This window comes from Acanthisitta chloris, unplaced genomic scaffold (genome assembly GCF_000695815.1).
Source record: "Acanthisitta chloris isolate BGI_N310 unplaced genomic scaffold, ASM69581v1 scaffold33778, whole genome shotgun sequence".
NCBI lineage: Eukaryota > Metazoa > Chordata > Aves > Passeriformes > Acanthisittidae > Acanthisitta > Acanthisitta chloris.
Window position 1 is genome coordinate 13,356 of NW_008689238.1, and position 26,192 is coordinate 39,547.

The 26,192-nt window shown below is 38.0% G+C and overlaps 1 protein-coding gene across 1 annotated transcript in view; it reads right to left on the reverse strand.

Annotated features, from left to right (window-relative positions):
- Nucleotides 1–686: 686 nt before the first annotated feature.
- Nucleotides 687–26,192, reverse strand: part of DGKH (diacylglycerol kinase, eta) — a 49,505-nt gene continuing 23,999 nt past the window's right edge. The window contains exons 15-27 of the mRNA XM_009081341.1: nt 24,635–24,752; nt 23,637–23,747; nt 23,391–23,487; nt 20,358–20,465; nt 17,053–17,166; nt 16,632–16,766; nt 15,396–15,562; nt 14,049–14,154; nt 12,832–12,924; nt 8,812–8,931; nt 8,353–8,461; nt 6,844–6,974; nt 687–776 (exon numbers count right to left, since the gene is read on the reverse strand). Coding sequence (XP_009079589.1) covers nt 687–776; nt 6,844–6,974; nt 8,353–8,461; nt 8,812–8,931; nt 12,832–12,924; nt 14,049–14,154; nt 15,396–15,562; nt 16,632–16,766; nt 17,053–17,166; nt 20,358–20,465; nt 23,391–23,487; nt 23,637–23,747; nt 24,635–24,752 — 1,499 coding nt within the window. The remainder of the gene's footprint in view (nt 777–6,843; nt 6,975–8,352; nt 8,462–8,811; nt 8,932–12,831; nt 12,925–14,048; nt 14,155–15,395; nt 15,563–16,631; nt 16,767–17,052; nt 17,167–20,357; nt 20,466–23,390; nt 23,488–23,636; nt 23,748–24,634; nt 24,753–26,192) is intronic.

A 26,192-nucleotide genomic window follows, 5' to 3' on the forward strand; every position in this document is an offset into this window, starting at 1 on the left:
ACAAAAAAAGACACTCCAGTAGTAATAAATTAAATCTCATTCAAACCGATATAAAAGTTGTTCAAGTGTTTAAAGTATCAGATGTGTCATGCAACAGAACAACAGACAATTCAGGCAGGCACACCATGCATTATAGTTTGTATTCATGGTATCACAAGGTATCTCTCCCCACTTCTGCGTGGCCAGTGAGTGCTTGGTACCTGTGGCACTGCTAGGCTCACGTGCTCAACCTCCCAAACCTCTTGGGTTTTCTGCACAGGAGGTTTTAGGGCACTATGCCTCGGAAGGGTAACCGCACGGCCTCATGCTGTACAGTGGCATCTTGCTGCAGCATAAAGAGAGGCATACTGAGCTGCATGTAAGCAAAGCAATCATTTCTTGATTAAATTTTCCAGTCAGTGCAGTTCACTATCAATCAATTTACCAAACTGGGCTTATCCAAACTCGCCAATGCATATACCAAGAAAATATCCTCACAGAACATATCACCTTCTCCTTTTTTTTTTGGCACAAATCCATTTGTACTCTTGCAGCAAGTTCTTCACCATGCAAGAATTCAGAGATGCTAGCCTGTACAAACACCAGTGCTTATTCTTCCATAGAGTAAACTACAAAGACAGCTAAGTGCCTGCAACAGCTTTGCTTCTCCAGCAACTTTCCCTTCTCTAAGGACAGCACCAGCATAATTACACTTCAGACAAAGGGGTGTTCTTGCCGAGCTCTTTAATTCCCTGGAGAATTCGCTTCATATGACCCACTTTCGTTATCCCCAGGTCCTACAGAAATGCAAAAAAAAGAAAAAGAAAAAAAGAAGAGAAAAAGAAAAAGAAGGACATTTATTTACAAAAAGGGAAACCCCCCAGACCATTGATTATGATCTATCCATGCAACAGATGTCAAGAAATGAGCTCACTGCAATCAACATTAACCAGAAAGTGTTAGCAAGTGTTACCTAACAAAAAAACTGCTTTAAGTGTACAATGAATCCCTCTGTGCCTTGCATACAGAAAAGTACTTACCTGCAATAGTGAACTAAGGCACTCTAATATCTGTCAAAACCATCTTTGGCTCGACTTCTAAATACAAAAACCTTTCACAATTTCTGACCAAAAAAAAAATAAAAAAAAAGAAGAAAGAACAATCTCCCCCTCCTCTCTAATACAGCAATCAAATGCTTGGTAGGAGGTGATGGACTGGAGCTTCTGTCCAGTAATGCCACTTGATCTGAGGCCCTATGATGTCTACTTTAATCAACAAACAGACATATCCCCAGTTCCTCAAGGGAAAGTGGATGTAATGGCTACAGGCATGTAGGACAACTTCCCTTAAGAGAGCAATAGAAAAGGTAACCATTTTTTTTTTCATTCCACAAAGGTTAAATCTCCTAACATGGATCTTTCCTGATTAGAGAGCTGGAAGAAAAAATTTTCAGAGACATGACAGTCACATCCCAAAGGAAAAGGTAAAAAGCACAAGAGTAAATCTCCTTCTAGCCACCACTAAATCATTCACATCAGCTGAAATGTTTCAGTTATTGGTTTCTGGGACCCATCTCTGTATGAGACAACAGAAGAGATTTTTTTTTTTTTTTTTGCAGCAAACTTCTTCCAGTATTAGTAACAGCTTCAGCAGCATCCTTTTTCAATTCTGACTGGTCCAATGGTCAGAGGAGCAGAATGGGATGCACAACTGTGCTAATGATCCCCCACCACACTAATGAACTTTCAGCTCAGTTTGGTGGAAATCTGCTTCCCTTATCTGTAAAATCCAGCTAGGAAAGTCTTTAAAATCCTTGTGCTAGTGATGCTGAGCAATCGGCACAGTCAAACACCAGTTATTTGTAGAATAAGCCTTATGTAAATACATTGTGATTAAATAAATAAAACTTAGAAAAGTTTCACTGTCTACTTTTCTGAAAGAAAATCCTTTCATTTTAATTGGAAGATTTTTTTTTCCATTACAAAGACATTAAAAGGAAAGGAGTGTAATTAGGCAGCTTGAAAAAATTATTCTCATACAGAGTGGAAAACAAAACATTATATAATATTTCATACATACTCTATACAAAGATTGTATCTACCTTTCTAAAAACACAGAAACCTGAGAAAAATCTGTATTTTATATTAAAGTGTTAGCATGCAATTAATTTTGCATTTCACCAAAGAAAGAAAGGGGTGGTAAGATGGGTATGAATTAATTATTTTATTATAAGGATAGCACAGCCAAGATTAAACAGGTTGATCAATTTTCAGAGAGTCAAAATTGATTTCTGGTTATGTTAGAGATGAAATATACTTGGTTGTTTCTTCAGCTGAAAACTGTCAGCACTATAAATATGCAATCAGCCTTTACAGCATTTGGCACCTTTAATGTGGACAAAAAGAGTTCAAGATATATTCCTAAAAGTCCCCAAATCAAGTGCTGTTCATAAACCTATCTGAAAAAAACTCCTGACTTGCCACATCACATTAATTTATATTTTAATTTTGCTAATTGTAATCTCACTTATAAATGTAGCACGAATTTTTAAGTTAAGAGAAACACCATAGGTAGTTAAACTCATCCCAAAATTACAGTAATATTTATAATTTCATATTTGAAGAATATTTTCTTTTTTATGCTAAATGTACACATGACTATTGAAACTAATGAAATACCCTAGTTGCTATGTGGAACAAATTCTAGGTAAGGGAAAACCCATATGAATACTTTCCAAACCATGACAAGCCACATGTATTAAAGGTTAAGAATTTAAAATTCTTCAGAACAACCTTTTTTTCAGGAGTAGAACCTCTGTTGGATAAGCAACATAGTCAGATGCAGCCAGACTTCAAAGACCAGAGGAAAGAATCATATTATGAAATTCCTAGAAAACTCAGCCACTTTTTCCACCAACCTTTACAAAGTATCCTCAACAATGACTGTGTTTCAGAGGCAAGAGATTTTGGTTTTATTTCTCTTTTACTTGAAGTTGTTGTAATGCATATCAAAACAGCAAGTCTCAAGAGCCTCACCACAAATTTTAGGGACCCTTTTGGTAAATTCAGCTACACTTCAGGGGAAAAAAACCAAACTCAACCAACACTGGTTGATAAGACTCTGAATTTTTATGCTTGTGTAATAGTTTTTGGTTTGGTGGAAACTAGAATTTATACATTCCTGACACTAGATGCTATCCAGTATTCTCAGTTTATTGTTTGTGCAGGAAAGTTTTCAGAATTCTCTCATCTCAGTCTAAAAGCATCTGCTACATCTGCATATCATGCACCAATCAAAACAGAAGACCCCCAAATATTTCTGCATTTCTGCACATGCATCATCATCCTCTAGGTAATCTGTTCATATCTAATTGAACGTAATTAGCAAAAATTCAACTTGACTAAAATATGATATTGAAGACAATACTCTAGCCAGAGTCTGAGGTAAAAAAATAGCCTTCCTTTTTCCCCAGCTATGGCCTTAAAATTACAGGATCACCTCTCCTCCTCTCCCTAGCCACTTTGCCATTTCCAGGCCATTTTCTGATCAAATGTACCACCAATGTAATACTAGTAAGTAATCTACGTAAACACTCCTTAATATCAACATCTTCCAAATGAGAAATCTACCCTACTTGCATTCCCAGTGTAAAAAGCCATCTAACATGTCTAACAAATCTTACAAAACCTTTTCCATGCAAGAACTTTTTCAAAATACACTACTGTGAAACACAGGGATGAAGTGCCACAGTCCTCAGTATATATTTTAGCTTGACTGGCACTGCTCATGAAGGTGACATGTGGCATGGAAACCCTTTCTCCAAGGAAACCGACATTGCTACGGAGCTCTAAGGAGACATCATCTTCTCATCCTACCAAATGTGTTGCAGTCCTGATTATGACTAAGTTGCATGCATAGGAACGGGCTTATCAATGCTAAGAATGCCAGTATTTATTTCAGAAAAATCTAGTTTTCAATGAGTTTGCTTCTAAAATAAGGTTTAAAAAAAAGCCACACCAAGCTTTCTTTCTACAGTTTCTACAGCATAATTCACAGTTCACTGCCCAGCCATTCCTCAAGCAAAGGAACATCATATGGATGTAAAATTCTAAGATTCCCCTAAATAAAATCAGGCATGGGAGAAAGTGCATTACTGCAGGGGCTGGGTGGGAAGAGGTATTTGGTTCCACTTGGAAGTGTTCTCTATTTGCCAGTTGCCATACAGAACTAACTAAGAACAGGATCCACAAGCCATGCAGAAATATAATTAGAGGTGCCTAACTCTTTAGTCATCGTATCAATCTATTTCAGCAATGTGTGCAAAGGAACAGAGTTTCATCAAATCCTTTGTGACATGGCTTTTTATCTCTACTTTTGACCACAGAAGGAAAGGTGAATTTAGAGGATTCAATTAAAACAGGCAACAATTTTTCCTGTTGCAGACATGAAAGGTCATAGAGGTAAATATATTGCACATGACTTAGGACCTTATGAATCAATGGTGATCCCATTTAGCTTGTCAGGAAGCACAAACCTTGCACTGGAGGACAGGTTGTAGGCAGATTAGAGCTTGCAAGAGCACTGAAGACTCCTCTGCACACCTCAATAGCCAAAGGGAGGAAAGATTCAAAAGGCAGCTCCTGACATGTACCACATTATACATCTCGACACCAATTCAGGTCACTGGCAGAAAACTGCAGGCTGTCTGAGCAAGCTTTAATTGGCTCCTTGCAGAGATCATGCCCCATATGTAATCAACAGGATGAGCACTAAACTCTGCTATTTAAATTCAGCATTGTTACGTAGAGTGCAAGCTATGGTTGGCCAAAAGCCTGGCCTAGCTCATGAACAGCACTGTTTTGGAAGCTCTTAGCATCTGCTAATGAGCACATGGGGCAATTCTAGAATAAGATTTTGACTATCATAGGACATACTCTTGGCAATTTGTGTAGAGAAACTCCTTGCCCTATGTGTCTCCAGGCAACACTAGATAGAGGGGACAGTAGGCTCTGTAGACTCTTTGTAGGCCTGCTAAGACAAGCTTTTAGATATTTCATGGCACAGACCTTTGTGATGGGTTTTATTTACACTTAATCAGCACAAGTCTTAGCAACAAGGGTACCAGGCTGATGATTACCCTGCTGCAGATATTGACTTGGTTTAAATGCCAGGCTTCTGGGCATGCAGTCAAATTGGTACCCATGAGAAACAAGGCATGGCCAGAAGCCACATCTAGTTTAACACTGATCTTATCCACCATCATTTATTCTAACAAGCTGGACTTAAAAAAAAATTTTGTCAAGATTTTTTAACATTTTAGCAAACCTATGCATTGTCTAATGCTGAGTTTCCCAGTTGAGTTATAAACTTGTTCAGTGCCCATTCAGAACAGGGACTTGCAACATCCATCACTGGAACACTGTGGTGGATTGCTTGGACAGTTTTCTGTTTCCAAATTCTTGCAGGGAGAAACTGTCCTGAAATTGTCCCTCCATGTCAGGAACTATCCAAAGAAAGGAATTTAACTTCCATGGAAAGAAGCTTAGGTGATCTAATACCAAAGGGTAAAATAATACACAACAGCCAAACAGATTATATCAAATGCAGCTATCTTCAGCAGCTGCTTCTACTACAACAGTCACACAATGCAAACACCGCCTTATAATGCCAGGATTTCATACTATATAAGAAACTTTACATAAAACAGCACATTTGTATGAAAATATTGTATCTACCTGGAGACTACTGCACAGTGGCTAGAGCAATGACTTGCACTCTAAATGTAAATGTTTGCAATTTATACCATATCCTATTTCCTCTCTTATGTGCTAAAAGCAGTTGCAAAACACATTACCAAGAACTCATTACCACTGAGTTCCCAGAAAAAGTAATGTAATGAATCCCCAAAGATACAGCCTCTATTACATATAATGGATGCACTTAAGTAATTCTTGAAAAGGACCAGCAAGCTCAAATAACAGCCTCAGCCTGCTGGGTAACATTTCTTCCTGCAAAACCTACCAATCTGACCTCAGAGGAAGAAAGTTTTACAATTTTTGAGTGAAAAGAAAGAGCTCTTTTTTAAACCAATACAGATAAAATTAGGTAGAGGTCACCCTGGGACAAGAAAACCTATTGCAAAGGTCTATTTTGACACACAAACACCAACACCATGTAAGTCCAGTGCTGCAATTTATTAAGCTGCTTATCTCTCTCACACCCACTATATCAAACATGTATACAGTAAATCATCTGGAGCAGATCAGCTGCTCACAGCTGCTGACCTTGCAAGTAGATAGATTCAAAATTATTATCACCACCTTCAACTGATCCATACTGATCATTTTTAATGGAAACACAAACACCAACACCATGTAAGTCCAGTGCTGCAATTTATTAAGCTGCTTATCTCTCTCACACCCACTATATCAAACATGTATACAGTAAATCATCTGGAGCAGATCAGCTGCTCACAGCTGCTGACCTTGCAAGTAGATAGATTCAAAATTATTATCACCACCTTCAACTGATCCATACTGATCATTTTTAATGGAAAGGAAAGAAACACTGATGTCAATAAGATACCAAACATGCTTCTCCTGTGCCTTCTGACAAACTGTAATGCTATCATTTTACATGAAGTGCGAAAAAAGAAAATTCTGGATAACACAGACATTCTTGGTAGTAAGTTCAAGTCAGCACTTCAGAAATTCAGGCCAAAAGACAGCGCGCATTAGTTTATTGCATATTTGCACAGTGTAAGCCAAGCTACAAGCAGTGACAAGTGCAGGGAAAGAAGAAAAGTTGTTTGTTGTTTTGTCAAAGAAAACGGTCAATAGCAGAAAAGTAGCACAAAGGAAATACCTTAAGATCTCGCCTTTCCAGATGTAAAAGCTCAGAGCCTCGGATGTCATGGCTGATGAAGATTTCTTTGTACTCTCCCAAACTGAGCAGATCCAGCCAAGCAGCAACTTCATCTGTGCCCCATTTTTGAACTACCAAAGTTAAGAGCAAAACCCCCTTAATTTCTACATGCTCAAATGCATAAGAAGCAAAGGTTAGGCCAAAGAGAGTGGAAAACAGAGTAGAATAGCCGTGCTAGCAAAGGGAAAGGTTAGAGGTGTCATTTCCACAAAAACTGACAATTTCCTTTTTACATGCAGGTTACAGGTTAGCAGTTAACATGAGAAAGTATCTAAACAAAGTTGGGGTTCTTTGCTTTGCAGCCATGCTTACAGCTTTACTCCAGTTTCTTCAGTAAAGCCTTTCAAACCTCATGTCCCAACAAATTCACATTAAACCAGCTTAGGATCAGTGACGCAGTCTAATGTTGCTCTGCTTTACACCATTAATTTATTAGTAGTCATCCAGGGAGAGGAGAAGCCTTCAAAAACTAAGTAATATGTAAAATTAAAATAGCAACATTACCTCAAATATAGAAATGGCAGCAAGCAAGTCCAGTTTTAATTAACAGATTCTAGTATTCTTAATTAACACAAGTACTCTTTAAGCTACTGTGTTACACAGGCCATTAAGAAGCTCTCTGTAAAACATTGTTCTCTAAGGTTAGTTGCCCACATTAGTCCTATTAAGACCACATTTATTTCAAAAAATAGTTATGCTACTTATTGCTGTAATTTTTAAACTTCATTCAATGCTGATGAATTTCATAATGAAGTGAAATCTGAAGTCTAGTCTGAAAAAAGTCTGATCAACAACTGCAAGATTTTGCAGATTACAACCAATCATTCATTAAAAAGATAAAGATGCAAGAAACAGTTTTAGGACCATCTGATCACTGATTACCTCCTGGACAAAAGCTTAAGGAAGTAAGTTCATGGCTAAGAGTGGGAAGAGAGGAGAGTGGAGTTTGTTCAACTTCTAATCAAAACATCAGTATTGACTATCATGGTTTTTTGTTTGATCTCTCTCACTTGTTGAACTTATAACCCACCTGAAATTTAAGAATAACTGGTTAATTAAACCAGTGTGATAAAAGCTATTGCACACCTGAAATTAACCTGGAAAACCTGAGTTGGAGCTTCATGGGAAAACAGTGTTTATCCATGGCTTGTATGGTTATGAGTTAATCAAATGCAACCACCAGCAAAGGCACAGGTCCTAGATACAACTATCTAAGTATTTTCACAGTTGTTCTTTGGTTCAGTTAGAAGTATTGGGGTCCTACTGAATGCTTTCTAAGAGCACTGAAAGATATCTTTATCCTAATGAAGATGCCAGTTAGCTCAGTTGCATTTCACTTTGACTTTACCCGTAGGTAGAGCACATCATGTCACCTCTTACCAAAAAAACCCATAAAAATCACATTTTTCACAACTGCTACTATTTTTCTTGTCATTTCAAAACACATACCAGGCTGAGGGCTGGTCTTATGCTTCTGAACTTTTTCTTTTTTAAACTTTGGCACTATACGAAACACTGTACTTCTGTTGTTCCTTTTTGCATAATCCAGAGAGGGATCCTGCATGAAAGAAGAGGCATAGGTACCTTTAATTAACAGAAAATCACAGTTAAATTATATGCTTGTGATGGCAATTCATAGTTAATCTCAAAAACTAAGACCCAATTTTACTTCTATCAGGATTTAACTCTACGCATGCTCCATTTATTAAATGCCCATTCAAAACCTTTACATTCACAAAAGGGAATGAAACGCCAAAAAAAGCCCTAAGCCCAGAAGCTTGTTCGTAGCAGGCAGAAATGATCCAGCACCACTACTGAAACTGCCTCTCCAGATCATGAAAGATTCTAACTTACACTTCCCTATCAAAGGAAATTTAAGTTCAATTAGGAAGCACTAATCAAACTTACCTCATCATCATTTGGTTGAAAAACATAATAAAGCCAAGGAATCTCAGCAAGTTTTCTCAACTCTATTTCCACACTGTGCAAAGCATCAGACAACAGTTCGTCATGAGGAGCTTCTAACTGCTGTTTATAAAAAGGCCAGAAAAATAGTATTTTCAGTTTCATTGAGATTTAATGTTTAAATCCAGATAGGTTGTTATCACACACAGATGACTACTTTATGGTAACGGTAAACAAATGGTGAAAACAAATCATCTTCCAAAATTACACTTTCCTTCACAGGTGCATCAAACCACCCTGACACTACATTTGCCATGGTCCCAGCCAGAAAGGGATGACTGAGATGGCTGAGACTTTTGGTGCAGACCAGTTGAACCTGAATCACTGTCATCATTCACTGTACTCCTGAGACATCACAGAGCAAGAGTTGTAACACCACCACTAGAACACACTAGGAATGGAAACTACCAGCATAAGGGAGAGAAAACCTGACCAGAAGAGCAAGCACCTGGAAAATCTTTTTATGAAAAGTGGTGTAAAAACATTGAGTAGATGGCAATAAGCCTTATTCTTTGCAAAGGTATTCAGATGATGTGTCACTCTCATCTGATTAAGAGGAAATGGATCTTGCTTAAGATGCTCTGTTCCCAAAGGTCTTCCAGTGGTGATATGATACCTGCATTACCCCTTCTAAATAGGTGAGCCATGAAGCAGTAGACACTGCTGCTGTCTGAGGGTGGGAAGAACAACACAATTTCAGACCCTGAAAGGAGACAGCAAGTCAAGGACATCAGTGAAGGCCAAAGAGGAAAAGAAAGTGGTGGCAGTGTAAAAGTCTTGGGGCTTGCTGACTTAGGGGAATTTGGCTCTATTAACACTGAGAACCCCCTGGAGGTACCAGTTTTATTTAAAACTTCAGTCTGAAAACTATTCTGCAGCTGTTGCTTGAGTGAACCTGTGTGAAAGAGGTAAGGCAGGCACCTGATCCCCAGAGAAGCTGTTTTGAGTTTATCTGGGATCACTGAAACACCATTTTGAAGTAAAGAGTTGAATCCTAGAACAAGTTGCTTGGAATCACTAACGAAGCAATCTGAACATCTATTTCTCTCTTTAAAGTAAAAGTAGTCCCAAAGCAGTGCAGATTATCCTTTTGAAGGGATCTAATTACATTACATCCTAGTGAATGCATTTTTTAAATGAAGCTGTAAGAGAATCTTTGATCTCTTGTGCCAATAAAAAGATTTTGATGTTGTTGGGCTTTGGTGATAAATTACAAGCCCCCATTAATTTGTCCAACCTAACAAAAACTTCTTTCCTTTGCTTCAATACTTTGCATATGTTACCATCTTTCAAAGGAGAGACCATCTTTGGTAAGATCTTGCTGTCTAGTGTAGTAATACTGGAAATATAAGCTCTGTTTCCTATCATATTATTTTCTCTTCTAAAGCTGAGAAAACTCACTGCCCACAAGCAGGTTTGATCTTTCCTTTTTCCTACCTTTTTTTTTCTTCAATGTGAACAGTTCAGTTAATTTGAAACACAGTGGAAGAGCCACTTGCTTTTGAAAAAGTTACAGCTTCTCTTGTGTTTCCATTTTTGAGAAATTATTCAAGTCATCTATTTTCTATAAATAAATGAAGGAAAGAATTCTGTCTTTCTCAACAAGCATTTATCAAAGTGCTTGATTCTCAAAGGAAAACATTTTGCTTGGATACAAAAAAAAAAGCTCATCTGATGGTGCTCCTGAAATAAACCCAAAATAATAGTGCAATTCTGGCACAGAAATAATCAGCAATTTAGGGTAAATTCTCCTTCTACAACATCTTGGAAAATCTTATTTCCAAAATGCAAATTAACACTATGAGTGAAACCATGAAAACAAAGGGGTTTTTTCCAATTCATTCCCAATTAAATTTTTTAATATGAAAAAATTTTATTTCAGTGAGCTCAGATCATTTAATTCAGTTCACATGAAACATTGTCATACTTTTCCCTTAATATATTTGAAAACTGTGCTCTGTTCCAAACTGGAAATGCTTTTGAAAAATCAAAAATGGAAACAGTGCCTTTGGAAAGTATCTAGACAAAACATAGTATTTTTAATTTTTTCCAAACTCAATTCCAGCCATAACCATCTGAGAGATTCCATAAATCAGCAACATTGTCCCATTTTGAGCAGCCTGGTCTCGTAGAGGGTGCCCCTGCCCGTGGCAGGGGAGTTGGAACTAGACAATCTTTAAGGTCCCTTTCAACTCAAACCATTCTGTGACCCTATGATATTATAATTTCACTAAAAATTGTACTTATAGCTAATTCACCATTTGTTGTGATCTAACTCACACTGTTGTATGACCTTTGTTAATCGTATCTGACAGGAGGTGGCAGGAATTGTGGCATCATTGTATACATATTTACATTTCTTTTGTCTCCTTCAGAAGCCTTAACAGAAAGACTCAAGAGCCAGTAAATGGCAACCAAAGCAGCAGCTTACCATGCATCCTAGTTTAGCTGCTGTCTGGGGTTAAACTATGACACCAAGTAGTACATGCAACAAAGACATCAGTTTACTGCTATGATCAAATAATAGAGGGGTAAAGGAGAACTGAAGAGGGGAAAAACCCAATAGAGGAAGATTGAGAGAGAAAGAATGGCTGTCTTTATCAGAGGAGAAAGACACTTTGGAGAACAGTGTATGATGGGAGCAGACAATGCATCAAACACCACCTTACATTTCATCTGTTGCTATTTGAATAGAATGAGGAACCAATACACATGAAACTTCAGCATTTATAAAATACATGGCAATGAGGTTAACCAGGGTGCCTTGTTATTGTGACTGTGAAATACTGTTCTAAACAAGCAAGATGTCAAATGAGTGCAATGGACACCTCTGGAAGACTATCTTGGTATCTTCCAAACGGCCTTCTTATTAAAAAAAATGGGCTTGACAGAGAGTCATGAAGACATTTGCACAGACCATAACGAGAAACAGAAGTACAAAATGTAAATGTTCAGAAATGGAAAAATTAATCAAATTAAGCTTTGGAATCTGAACAAGGATCAATTCAACAACACAATGAGATCACAAACAGCTACAGGAAAGGTAATGTTTGAATGGAAAGGTTTCCATAATAACATGATTTCCAGACTGCCTTGATAAATTTCACCAGTCCTAGTATGGCATCACAACTTAAACCTTTCCTTCTAATTCATCTTCCTAAACTATTTTAAAACTTTAAATCTCCACTTACATTAGCAGTAAGTTAGTAATAAATCTGCTTTTGAATCTAAAGAAAACGTGACTGTTCTTACTGTGTATGTTCTCAATGTAAAACTGGACCAGCATAGAAAACCTGACATCTGTCTTCTCTTCACAATGTCACATACAGAAATTTTCTAGTTCTACATCCAGACAAAATTCTTGAGCAGCCCTCATCATTTCAGGCACAGAAACACTAGCCAAAGAAGATGCAAAGTCTGCAAGTACCATCAGGGGTTTACTGAACACTTACCAGTTACAGATCATAAAATAATTCCTGTCAGGTATTAGAACAAGGGTTAGATTTACTTGTCCAGATTAGACCTGCAGAAGTTGAATGTACGAGTTGAAACAGCTCTCACCCCAGGTTCTCCATAAACTCTGAAAATGGTCACATAGTAGTACTCCAGAAGTTCTCTTAAATGCTACATATCTCCAGCAGGTGATTTATCTTTTTCTAACACAGGCCTCCAAGGCAGCTGAGTGTGAATCAGCCTCAACAGGGATACGTATTTTTCTCTACTGACCATTAAAAAGAAGAGTCCAAGCAATGACCTAGCCATCTGAAGTGAGGCAAGATGGATGGCAACCCAGGACAAGAATTCAAAACTCATTCTGATCCAACCACAAACACAGTGTAATACCTCCTGTTGACCTTACAGAGCTTCTTGAAGCATGTCATGAAGTTAAAATTAAAAATCAGCAAAGAACAAATCACAGATAATATGAATGAAGGAATAAAACTATGTGCTTTGTGACCTTACCAAAGGAACTTTTCCTACTAGCAGAGATTCTGTTTCATTATGTAAGGCCTTCACATTAACAGCTATCTCCATGGCAGTGTTTCTGGTAAGGCTCTGGGGAAAAAGAAGCATAAACATTATTTGAAGTGATGCAAGTCAGGCTGAGAATAAGTACTTTGGGCTTAGAGTAGAGAACTTAAACCCCCTCTCCTAGGAGAAACATGTCAGTTTAGCTCTAGACCAACACCTTCTTCAACACTGAGAACAGAAAACAAAAATGTAGTATCTATTTATTGTCTTTTCCCCAACTTCATTTAGTATGGCCTTATACAAGACCATCAAGTGACCAGCCACCTCTGAGATGAATCCATGATTTTTATGGATGACAAAGGCCATCAGAAATGTTGTGGGTCTTATTTGACAGTGGTTGTTGAACTCAATTTTTCACCTTACTCTTAACAAAAGTAAGCTACTAGCCATACTTCAAAAAGCAAAAGTCAAGTCCTATATTCACCACATGTAAATTTAGGTTAGATATAGACAGCCTATACCTAATAAATCTTTTTTGAGTCCAGTCCATGAAAACAGATTATCCAGTGTGAAGAGAGAAACCAGGACACTAATTTCCCATCAGTACCTTTGCATTCACTGGATAGAACCTGGATAGCAATTAAGCATGAAAATTTCCATGAATGCATCCACAGAAATTGACCTTTATATAGTAACAGATCTAATTCATCCTTTGTCATGCCTCACTCTCTGAGGACATGCCTACACAGTTGTCTGCAGGCAGATGTGAGTTTACTTTGCCTATTGTTTTTGCTGCTTGCACCACCTCACTTGATTTAATAAGCACCTCACTTCAGGGGGAGCACCCCTGGCTGTGGACCACAGCTGCAGATGGAGCAAATAAATTCTTGACAGATTCCAGAAGGCAATGGTCATACTCTTACCACGTCCAAACTCCCCATCTCTTGTTTGACTGCTCACTCCCCACTGCAACAACACCCAGAGGGTCTGTGTTTTAAGTGTCATTAATGTCCCAACACCCAACATTCACATAAGAGACTATCGGCTGGGGAGGACACTGATGAATACAGAAACTGAATCTTCTGCCTTCTCATCCAACCTGTTTTAATATGGGGGCAGTGAGTACAATACAGCTCCTGTGTTACAAGCTTATGCACCCAGCTATTATATCTTATTTACTCATAGATAAATCTCTGTTTTTCCTTTACCTCAGGAAACCTTGGGTTGGCTTTATTTAATGCATGTGAACATGCATTAACAGCATGAGCAAGCTCCTGCTCCAAGAGGCCATGTATTTTTGCTGCTTCACAGATCCTACAAAAATAATAAAAAGGAGAATAATATTTCTTACTTTCTTTAGAGAATCATTCTTGAGCACAGAACTTTATCAGATGAGAAAATACACAAAGATGTGCTTCATCAAACACTTTTAAATAATACTTTATAACAAAAGTTGAAATGCAAGTATCTCTTCAAGCAATACAGCACCTCATATAATATCCATCACACAGATTATTTATGCTGCTACAAAATACTGAGATGCTTTTATTTGTCTTAGAACACTAATTCTATGCAAAAAAAAATAACAAAAATGTTGGGGCTGGTAATTCAAATAAGCTATAGAGGAAAACTCTAGCATAATAAAATAACTTGCTTGAAGTTATCTTAAAAACCACTACACCTATTTATCAAGGCATATCCTTGAGATGTGACATGAAAATTGGCTGCAATCATTTGAGATTATGGGATTGAGATTATGTAATTACAACTTCCAGAGCATCTCTAGAATCGTAAAGTTTTTTAACTGTCTTGGCTAAACTTCACTTTGGGTAATCGATAAACTAAATTATTCTTCCATGTCTACTTAGGTCACCAGTACAGTATAAAAAGAGTATGTAGCTCTTCAATTCCTTTCTGACATTATCGGGGATTTTGATGCTAAAAGTAAGTAGTTAGCATGATGAACTGAATAGCAGCTTCATAAAATGTTCTGATTTTTAAAAAAATCTTTACAAAAATTAAGGTTTTTTAAAAATTTTGGTGTGAAAATTGAAGTGTCTTCTTTATTAAAATATCTTCAACTCAGGAAGAAAGCAGTGCTTGAAAATAAGCAAGGCCACAGGATCAGTTTTATACCGTTATCATTATCCTCTCAACCATACAAATGACTGAACTGTTCATCCTGTTGACTTCTAAAGCTTTTTCCAATAATTATGTTTTTGCTTTTCCATGAAACAAGAATCTTCAGTCTCTGCAAAGATGCTTTCCAGTTTTCCATTTCCACTGCTACTTAACAGACTTGGTTTTTACAAGAAAAAAAACCCCAAACACACACAAATAAAATTACAGAAATACATAAGAAAAGCACAGATAAACAGGTTGAGCCTCAGAACTAAAATAAAAGTTTAAAATCAGAATAAAATAACTGATACAGTGGCAAAAAAACCAATCAAAAAACCCAGGGAAAATATACACTTCTAAGTCTGTGTATGCATTTGCATGAATAATTCAGTCTTGGTGTCTAGCTTGCCAATCCAAACTTATTTTTACTGTACCTGGTAATAAGTTCTTCTGCAGCTTGTGAGCACAGCTGGATCTGTGTAACTTCTTCTTCTGTAGCCAACTCAACAGCTTGCTGAGGGTACAGGGGAGATCGAATGACAGGTTTACAGGAATCATACTTCTGTTTATCTTCCCAAGACTTCAGGGTGTTTTCAAAGGCCTAATCAAAATGAATTATACATTCAGTTCACAGCATTTGGAGTATTCTTACTTATTAAAAATTTTAGTTTTACATTTTAGACAATATTTTAGTTAAAATGAATGTAACAAATAAACAACTGCTTGATTTAATTTTAGATAAATAATACAATCAGCATGAATAATAAGTTTACATTTAATTTTTTTAAACTTAGTATAAGTAACTTCTGACAGCTCTATCTCCTCCCCATCATCCTCAAAATGTGTCTTCCAACACAATAAGAACACAAAGACAGTGATAATGGTTGGACTCAGTGACGTTACAGGTCTTTTCAAACCTAACCAGATTCTGATTCTCTAATGCAAGAACATTTTGTGCAGGTAGCAAGACTGAAATCTGAAACTAATACAAGATTGAAACACTCAAAATGGTGGGGAAAGTTACAAATTTACTAAAATGGAGTTAAAATTCCATTAAATCCACCCTAAATTCAACATCCAGTCAGTGGACGGAGAACTGAGGGACAGTTACCACCTTTCACACAATAATCCTAGACAAGTATAAACTCCCAGTGACTTTGTGACAAGGTTCTCCTCTTGTCTCTTCTGTCTTAGACTGGGTCATGGGGGAGAGGAAGGATTAGTAGGACAGAGAGATAGAGTCAGGAGAGAAATGTGCAGAAAGCTCTTCTAGAAAATGGGCATAAGAAAACTTGGCTATTTATGCTACTGTGCTAAAAATTCTAGTATACAATTGGTGTAATACACCTCGAAGTAGTAGCATAAAAAGCAGTAGAGGAGAAGGGAAAGGAGGGACGAACAGATAAAATGTTGATCATTCTTACTACATATTAATATGGATACAGGAATAGCAGTAATAAAACCAATAAAAGCTAACAAAGCTTTGTCACTTACACAAAACAATAATTCTCTATCCCTCTTACTGTAGAAATTATATAACTGTAAGCAAGTGTATGAGTTACATAAATAGCCATAAAACATTTTTGCAAGCACTGTTTTGTTCATGTTATAACTGAACCACATTATTACAAAAACCGATGTTAGCAATGGTATCTCTTTCTGCAACATACTCTGTCTCGTGTTAGCATCTGAGCTCTGTTTTTATGTATGATCTTAATAACTCCTGGGGGCTGGATCCATGCCTCTCCATCGACTTGCACTGGAACTCCTTCATCACCAAGTATGGTGATCTTTACTGACCGACACTGGAAAAGAACAAACGTTATTTTATGGAGCAATAAATACGAATGAAACTGACAGGCCACCTGAAATTTGTTGATTACTAGGAGCTCTGGCTTCCCTCCAGGACTGTTGCAACAATTAAGCACTTTTATACTTCATTCATCATTGAAGACAATTTGTTACCCGTTAAAAGCAAAACAATGTCAGTGCGTTATTAATGTATAGGGTGGTGGTCATCAAGAGTACTCTACTTGCCAGCATCCCAAACTGCTGCCAACCACGTCGTGTGCTTGCAAGTAAAGAACAAACCTGAGCTATCCTGTGGTGCTGCAGTTTGATGACTCTTGAAACTGCCATCTGCATGCTGCCAAATACTGCAACAACTTCTAAGATTTTATCATCGAACGACGGAGCCCCAAATATCTGCAGAATAAAAAAAAGTATTCTATTTGTGATGGTAAATCTAGTGCTTAGACTGCATGTTCAATGAAACACAGATTTATTTGCATATTCATTTTTAACACTTAAATGCTCTAACTTATTTACTATGGAATAAGCACACTGTCTCTCCAGAGTCATAGGAGTAAGACACCACAGACTACAGGCAAAGATTATTTTAAAACAGCAATGCAAATAGAATTTCAAATATCTGAATGACAAGGCATATCCTTATATAGGAAGGATGGCATATTTCAGCACGCAGATTAAGAAATGTTTTTCATGGCAAGATAAAAGTCCAATTCAAATCTCTCCTTAGTTAATGGACTTAATATCTAAGAGGTTCTTGAGGCTAAGAGACGTAATAGTGCCCTGTTTGTCTCAGAAGTGCTTATCTTTGTATATTCTGAATTTTCTGGAAACCAACATCTGAGTCCACACTGCTTTGTTTAACACAGCTTTGATACTGAAGAGGATCCTGTTTGTGCTGTATATAATTATTCACTCTAAGTAGGAAAATAGCTGCTGTATGGAACAAATGTCCTCATATCCAGCCAAGGTGCTAAATTTAAACAAGCTCACACAAAGGGCAAGAAGTCTCATGTGCCATTGCCATCTGGTGTCCTGCTGGGGAGTTCAGCTGCAGGACAAGGCTTTGGCTGGAATTCAGCTGGGTCTGGCAGGTGATACCATACTAAGGTCACTTGAAGCTTGGCCATTTCATCTTGATATGCAATAGGGAGCAATGAGGGAGAAAAATCAGCAGGTGAAATCACTCCAGTAAGAGTTTAATGGATAGAGAGATCAACTCTCTAAGCACTACTTGGACTACCTCAGTTCACATCTTGGGCAGGCACAGCTGAGACCAGACTGGAGAAAAACCCTTAAAGAAGCACAAAGGCACAACTAGTTAGGTCCTAGCCCCTGACGGAAGATTTCCTGGAGGTGAAGAATAAGAGGATGCAGATCCAGTACTGTGTAATCTACACGTAGTGTCTGCAGCAATAGCTGAGGGAGGGAGAGGAAGGAGATCAGCGTGAGGGACTTTGGTCCCTGCTGCCCACCAAGCCAGGGAGAGCCACCTTCACCCCAGTGCAGTGAGCAGTGGTTTTGGCCAGGAGGCTGAGGAGGACTTCTCAGGGAAAGGGCTGCACATCACAGTTGCTACAGTTTGTCTCATATCCAGGTAGCACATCCCTTCAGAGTATTCCAGGACTGCACAGATAGATCAGATCTTGAGCAGGTAAGTGTCAAAGAATTAAAGTGTAATTTTACTGGATCTAGATTGTTTTGAAGGAAAAATTTCCATTTTTCATATGAGTATGTGAACAGCTTGCAAAGAGCAAAGACAGTGATTCTGTTATTCCAAAGTAAAAAGTATGGAGAGTTTTTTATCCAGTAACTGACATCTACAGTGCTAGTTCTTGCATGAGTTAAGAAAAAGTAGTTGTGAAATTTCATTTATTACGTGTTTCCATTTTACCAAAAGGACAGGCAAACCACAACCGAGTCTATTACCTCTCCACCAACAATATCTGAACTGAAAACCAAACTTTGTTTTTAAAAAACCTTTTTTTTTTTTTTTTTTTTTTTTAAAAGTCAACATTCAAGTTGACTCCTTTTGTGTTCCAGGCCATATCTCCAGTCTGTGTTCTGGACACCAAAAAAAGGTGCCTTAACAAGCCCTGCTCAAGCCAGTTTGCAAGCCAAGTCAGCAGCTGCACTGCTTGGCTCACTACTAACATTTCAGGAATAGTCACAGCTGTCAAGGCAACATCTTTCTTTTGTCCATTTGTCCAGAGAATCAGAACCAGCAGCACTTCAGAGCACCACCACCACCTCTTGATGATCAGTCATTCAAGATTGCACTGAAGCAGTGAATTATGCTCCTAACTCTGCCCAGAGCAAACATGTTAGCGCTTCTTTCAAGTTATGAATATGAACATGGAAAAAATAAAAATTTTAGGTATCCACAGCCAAATAAAAACACAACTACCATCCTCTGACATACCAAAAATAAGAATGGGACATCGAAGCATTTTTAAATGTCCTTTTTCACTTGTTTTATATATGTGTGTATATCTATACAAACGTAAAGCATATATGTGTGCACATATATTTGCATTATACAATACATAATAGATAATAATATGCTATTAATATATAGCATATAGTGTATCTAATACATATCCTATTACATATTATAATGATATGTAACTGTATTATTGAGACTATATATGCACTGTACAATAGATATATATATATATACATATAAAGCATATAATATGTATACATATATAAGCAAAGGATAACAACTCACAAGAAACCCAGAACTCTTTGGCAAAAAAGAACTCCTGGATTGTCTACACTAGAATCACAAGCCAGTTTGCAGCTACAGTTTTAGGCAATTCACACCTCACACACTCTAAATCAGGACATGCAGGACTAGGATGATCTGCTAGTAATTATAGTTGTTGCACTGTGTGCAAAGGGGATAGAAGAAGTAACACTGCTCCAAGTTGTGAGTCATTTAGGAATCCATATAGTGTAATGGTCCTCAGGAGATGAAAGGAAGAAGGGAAAAAAGGTACCTTGAAGTATTTTAGAAGCTCATTGACAATATTTAAAAATCAGTTTACTAATCCAATGAAATTATCAGTCACTGAATGCATCAGTCCTCATTTTCTGAATCACCAACCCTTACAGCAATGCTGTTTGAATAACAGGAGGAAAATTCAGGTATAAACTGTGACTGATTATCCTGTCCACCTTGCTTATTGTTAGAATATAGCAAGCAGAGGAATCTATGCTTTGAGAAATCCTATTTACAGGTGCCTGTAAAACAATATAGAGAGAAATTATTTCTGCCTCTGTTTATAAAATTAGTTTCTAAAAATACTCATAGAGCCATTTAAAAAAATCATTATGCTTTATTATGAACATTTTGCTGGAATGGACATGATAGAAGACAATAGATAGTGAAAAATCATGCGACATATTTTCAGTAAAAAAAAAAAAATCAACAAGACAATACAGGTTAAACTGAGACAGCCTCCCAGAATAAGAGTTGTTATCCAAACTATATGCTACTACTATTAAAATCACATGACAAGAGCAGTTCATGATATTTATTGCGGGTTTCGCCCAGTAGCTTACTTCTCTTTAATGTTACTTACATCATCTTCTTTGGTTCCACCCCAGAAATTAGTCCCACCAGCATAGCTGGGAATGTTTAGCACAGCTATGCCCTGCAGGCTTGGCAGGGGGATGTACTGTCCATCACACTGTAAGGGATAAAATCTCATTCAGTATATAAATAATATGATACAAATAATCAACTATTTTTAATACATGAACCTTCAACAGAGCTGGCAGGACAGGACAGAGTCATTAACAGGTCTGACACAGAATTATTCCCTCTATGCTGTGAAGCAGCTCTATAACAAACCTGCCCAATCTTCCGAACCATTTGTGCAGAGCTGAAAAACATGTAGATCTACATGCTATAGTACCTACAGCAGTAGCGTTACACGACTCTTCAAAGAAACACTTTCACATCCCTTGCCAAGAAATTCCTCACGCACTTAGACCATGGTCTGAGTATCGAGGATTAAAAACCTTTTTGCCGTGAAAAAAACCAATCTCCCTTGCATGCAGACAGTAACACTGCCATGGACACTACAAAAAGATTCATTTACCCATTCAGTAACTAGTCTTCCATCCTATACCAGCACTCCCAAAATTGCAACATACTCGTTATTTAGGTAAATCCATTAAGCTGGGGATGAGGCAGGTGTGTGCATCAAAAATATCAGAGAATATTTCTGGCCCAGCCACAAACGTGGTGAATAGCCAGTGTTGTTAGCATGCATTGTTGACTTCCTGTAAGAATAACTTCACTCTCCTCCCAAAAGTGCAAAGACAAATCTAGGATGAGTCCACAGTTGCTACCCTGGCCATGGCTAAGAGATGTTGATTTTGCAGGTAAGAAGTTGCTCCTGTGTCCAGCAGTTCAGCCCTTCTTTCTTACTGCTTTATCTTCCAACACCCATAAGTAACTCCAAGTCCTACTCTGCACAATCACAGGATGATGTAGGTCAATCCCACCTTACTTTAGGCCAGGAGTAAATTTACAGACACCAGTGAAATCACTCTTGACTTACAGCAGTACAAGTGCCTGCAGAGGTGAGCCCAGTGATCTCAAACCATTCCCTGGGAGACAGAAGTGAAGCCCTGCAGCAGTGCCACAGGCATGGATTTGCAGAAGGTTATTAACAAAAAGCCATAAGTGCCGGACCCAAATGTCATTTTATGGATCATGATGTTGCAGGTCAAGTTGCCTTTAAAGAAGATTGCTAGCTTACTGTATGTTCTGAGTCCCACAGAAGGATCTTAATATTATACAAATTAAAGAGAAATCCCCAGGAAACAAGGACAAAATCTGTAGCAATTTTATCAGGAGGAGAAAGAGATGCAAAATTATTTCCAGAATGTGCTTAGTGTACTCTTTTAATGCTTTGATCTCAGCAACAAGCCAGCATTCAACATTTTAATCAAGATGTGACAGTATCCAAAATATAATGCAATATTAATAGATGCTGCACAGCCATTTGTATCATAGCAGAGGTCTGCCTCCCACTCCTGAATAAGGCTAATATTATGCAAGGCAATAATAAATATGAAATTTCAACTTGCTGGCTTGCTTCCAGAAATATTAAAAAATTATTATGGAAAGGTCAGTGGTGAATGCATTACTGAACCTTATTTGAATCTGATTCAAAAGATCCTGAAATTAGAATTCTATCTGCAGCATACATAATGTTCTCTCCTGTCATTATATTTGCTAACTCCTGCATAACTCCTTGATAATTACTCAATCCTTAGCTAGCAGGAATCTGCTGCAACCAGACAAAATCCTCCTAAATCTCGGATGAGTGAGAAAGAGTTCCAGTAACCTAGAATTATTCATAGAATCATCAAGGTTGGAGGAGACCTCTAAGATCATTAAGTCCAATGATTAGCCTGTCACTCTGCTGTAACCCCTAACCATATCCTCCAGCACCAGATCAATGCCTCTTAAACACTTTCAGGGATGGTGACTCCACCACCTCCCTGGGCAACATATTCCAGTGCCTGACCACCCTAACAGAGAAATTTTTTTTCCTAATATCTAATCTGACTCTCTTCTGCCTCAGCTTATGGCTATTCCCTCTAGTCCTCTCACTGCAGGCATGGCAGAAGAGACCACCCCCCACCTCCCTACAACCCGTTTCAGGTAGTTGTAGAGAGCCATGAAGTCACTCCTGAACCACCTCTTCTCAAGGCTAAACAAATCCAATTCCCTCAGCTGTTCCTCATATGACATGTGTTCTAGACCTTTTATGAGCCTTATTGCCCTTTGCTGGATTTGCTCCCATGCCTCAATGTCTTTTTAAAGTGAGGGGCCCAAAACTGAAAACAGTGTTCTTTCAACATAAAAAGTTACCCTTCCATAAATATCACAAACTTCCGTATGAAATACTTAGCATGAAGTAAAAAGAGAAATTATGTATGTTCTCTGTCAAAATCCAGCTTAGATATTAATGGTAACCATCCTGTAGTCAACTTATGCATTTGTTAAATCACTGCAACCTCCTTTAAGCTCCCAGTATCATGACGAAGACTTAGATTTCATGCTAGAACTTAAAAGACAAAAAATAACTATGTTTAGACATCACATTTGTTGTTGCTGTGATAATATCTTGCTTCTTTTGTGTCACTGTCTCTGACACTTTCTCTAGTGGCTGTCTACTTGTGTAGCTGGGCTTCTTGTGATGCACATTCAGAATCTTCTCTCTTTTGTCAGGAATCTTGAACTGTGTGCTTTCCCTATACATGCACCCAAGCTTTCAGATACTTTAAAATGAACCTGTCTCCCTTTTGATGCAATCAACATTAAGAACTATATCCTACCTATACAATTACTATTTTTTTCAACCCAGTAATTACAAGAAACATTATACTGGGTATTTTGTGATCTTTAAGTACTGACATTTTACTCAGAAAAAACCACTGGAGAATCAACTTTTACATAGCACGTCTTTACTCAGTGCCTTTGAGGTCAGCTTGGGTTGACACAAGGACTCTTAAAGGTTTGCAAAAGATGCCTATACTCTTGACTAGGCATTGTGGAAGTAAAAATGCTCATTCTGGCCATAAACAAAATTTACCTCAAGTTGAACTTTCTGTTCTAAGTTCTTGTAAGTTCTCTGCAGTAGCTCTTTTGTGCCAAGAACTCCATACCACATCATGTTTTTCGTCCGACTTCTGAAAGCAGGCAAAACAAGACTCATATAGAGAAATACACACATTATTATGTCTAGTGTTTGTAGGAAGATAAAAAGTTAAGAAATTCAAATAAAGAGATAAGGAAAAGAATGAAAACATGTTGGCTCTGTTACTGACAAGCATATTACCTGCACTTTTCAGGGTGCTCTTCTCGCTTGTTATTAAATTCTAGTGAAATTTTTGCATCTAACCCAATTCCAAAGTAGTTGTTCATGACACATTTTTCTGAATATCCCTCCCTGTTAGAGGAAAAGAGATGATTAGGTGCATATTTATACAGAACCTGGACACACAGACATCTTTGACCAAAACTGTGGTTGGTCTTAGAACAGATGTATCAACCAAGAGACTTCAAGAGATCTTTACTCTGAATCTCCCTGATGAAACCCACGAGTGGTGAAAGCGACAGGCTGGCTGATAGCTCCATCGCAACTGCAAGCTACTTCCCCTAGGGCAAAGGAGAAACTGCACCACACCCTCATCCCGTACTATCTCAACTATACCCAAGACAACAGTGGGATATGATGAAAGAGCTGCCCAAGGTCCAGCTCTCTGGCAGCAGCACCACACCATGCTGAGCACCCAGGTTCTGTTTAGGCTTGCTGGTGCTAGATATCTGGCTGATGCTGCGAGCGCTGCAGGACTTTGTTTTAGGGGAGCCACAGCCAACAACACAGGTGCCATTCTTACGTCTCTGTCAATGCTACACCCAGTTCTCAGAAGCAAAGACAGCTTAGGACACAAAATTTCCACCTCAGTGCTCCAGTCCTTAGGGGATCACTCTTCTTTCTCCACTACAAAGTGTCCAGACGTGCTTCAACATCTTGCTGTATGCTGAGCTTGCATTCAGACCAGCAGTTTGGGCAGAAAACCCTAGCTCTGAAGGACTACTGTCTTCCCCCTCCCAATGAGCAAGGAATAAATGAGTAAATGTCTCTTATTATTTCTACTGCTGCAAAACAATTTAGCAATAGTTATAACTGAAACAGGACAATCCAACTTGAGGTCTACTGCCAAATGATAGCAAACAAAACTTCATAATGAAAAAAAAGGCTACAAAAATGTTAAAAAAAGCCCTTAAGAAAAGTAAAGCAAAAGAGTACATTTGGAAAAAAATATTTCTTACAGGGAATCTGGATCCGGGTCGATAAACGGCGTAGCACCAAATGGATCGATGTTTGCTAGCAACATTTTGCTAATAATTGAACTTCCTGCAATGGAAGCAGCTAGACCAGCCCTCAAACCTGATTAAAATAAATAAAAAAAACACCAACAGAAAAAAAATAAAAAACCCAATTTGTATTTGATAAACAGACAAACATATAATGTAAGCCACATACTGAGAGACAAAATTAATTAAATCTGTACAGGGAATGATTGTGATTCTATTTCTGGACTACTGGAGCTTTTTATTTAGTTCAATCTTCATCTCCTAACTGTCCATGATTTTCTTTGGTCCTATGCCTTGCAAATATTCTTAAGGAATATCCTTACCATTTTTACAACTGGTAGAGCCATAGTTTAATTTAACTTAATTTGTGGAAAGATCACAGCGTCACCATGCCCACTTTGACTAATATCAATGTCACTCTACAAAATACTGTGTAATGCACATAAAAAACAAAAGTACTTTCTAAAAGCTTTCAACTTAAATTGGCCTAAAAAAATGTAAGCTCAGTTCCATTATGTTTTAAATATACTAATAAAGTTAATTAAAACAGTGTTTTATGAATGCTCCCTAGTATTCGCTGAATTTAACATGAACGTATTTTTTCAACTGTTAATTGCCTTTGGGTTAGAACACTTTTTTTCCAGCTGTTTTAACTGCATAGCAGCTTTGTGTAGTTTAGTTATCCCAATTCCAGAGAGGTATCCACAGACACCTCAGAGGGTTGAACTTCACACAGCTTTGTCCCTCAGCCCTTTCATCCTAATCAATAGCCTCCATTGATTAGGATGAATGATAGAAGGATTTGGGGGTAGTGGTGGATGAAAAATTGGACGTGACTGGGCATTGTGAGCTTGCAGCCCAGGAAGTCAACTATAACCTGGCCTGCATCAAAAGAAGCATGGCCAGCAAGTTGATGAAGGAGATTCTGCCTCTTGACACTACATTCTTGAGACCCCACCTGGAGTGCTATCTCCAGGTCTAGGGTCCCCAACAGAAGAAGGACATAAACCTGCTGGAGTGAGTCCAGAGTAGGGCCACAAATATGGTCAGAGGACTGGAGCACCTCTCCCATGAAGACAGGCTGAGAGAGTTGGGGTTGTTCAGCCTGAAGAAAAGAAGGCTCCGGGATGACCTTACTGTGACCTTTCAAATTATAGAGGGGGTTTATAAGAAAGAATGAAAAACTTTTCACCAGGGCCTGTAGTGACAGAACAAGAGGCAATGGTTTTAAACTGAAAGAGGGTAGGTTTAAATTGGACATAAGGAAGAAAATTTTTATGATGAGCATGGTGAGACATGGGAACAGGCTGCCCAGAGAAGCTGTGGATGCCTCATCATTGGAAGTGTCCAAGGTCATGTTGAATGGTTTTTGAGCAACCTGATCTAGTGAAAGATATCACTGCCCATGACAGAGGGCTGAACTAAATGACCTTTAGAGGTCCCTTCCAACCCAAACCACTCTGAGATTCTGAATCATATTTTTCACCCTCCAGAATCAAATGCAACATTCCTG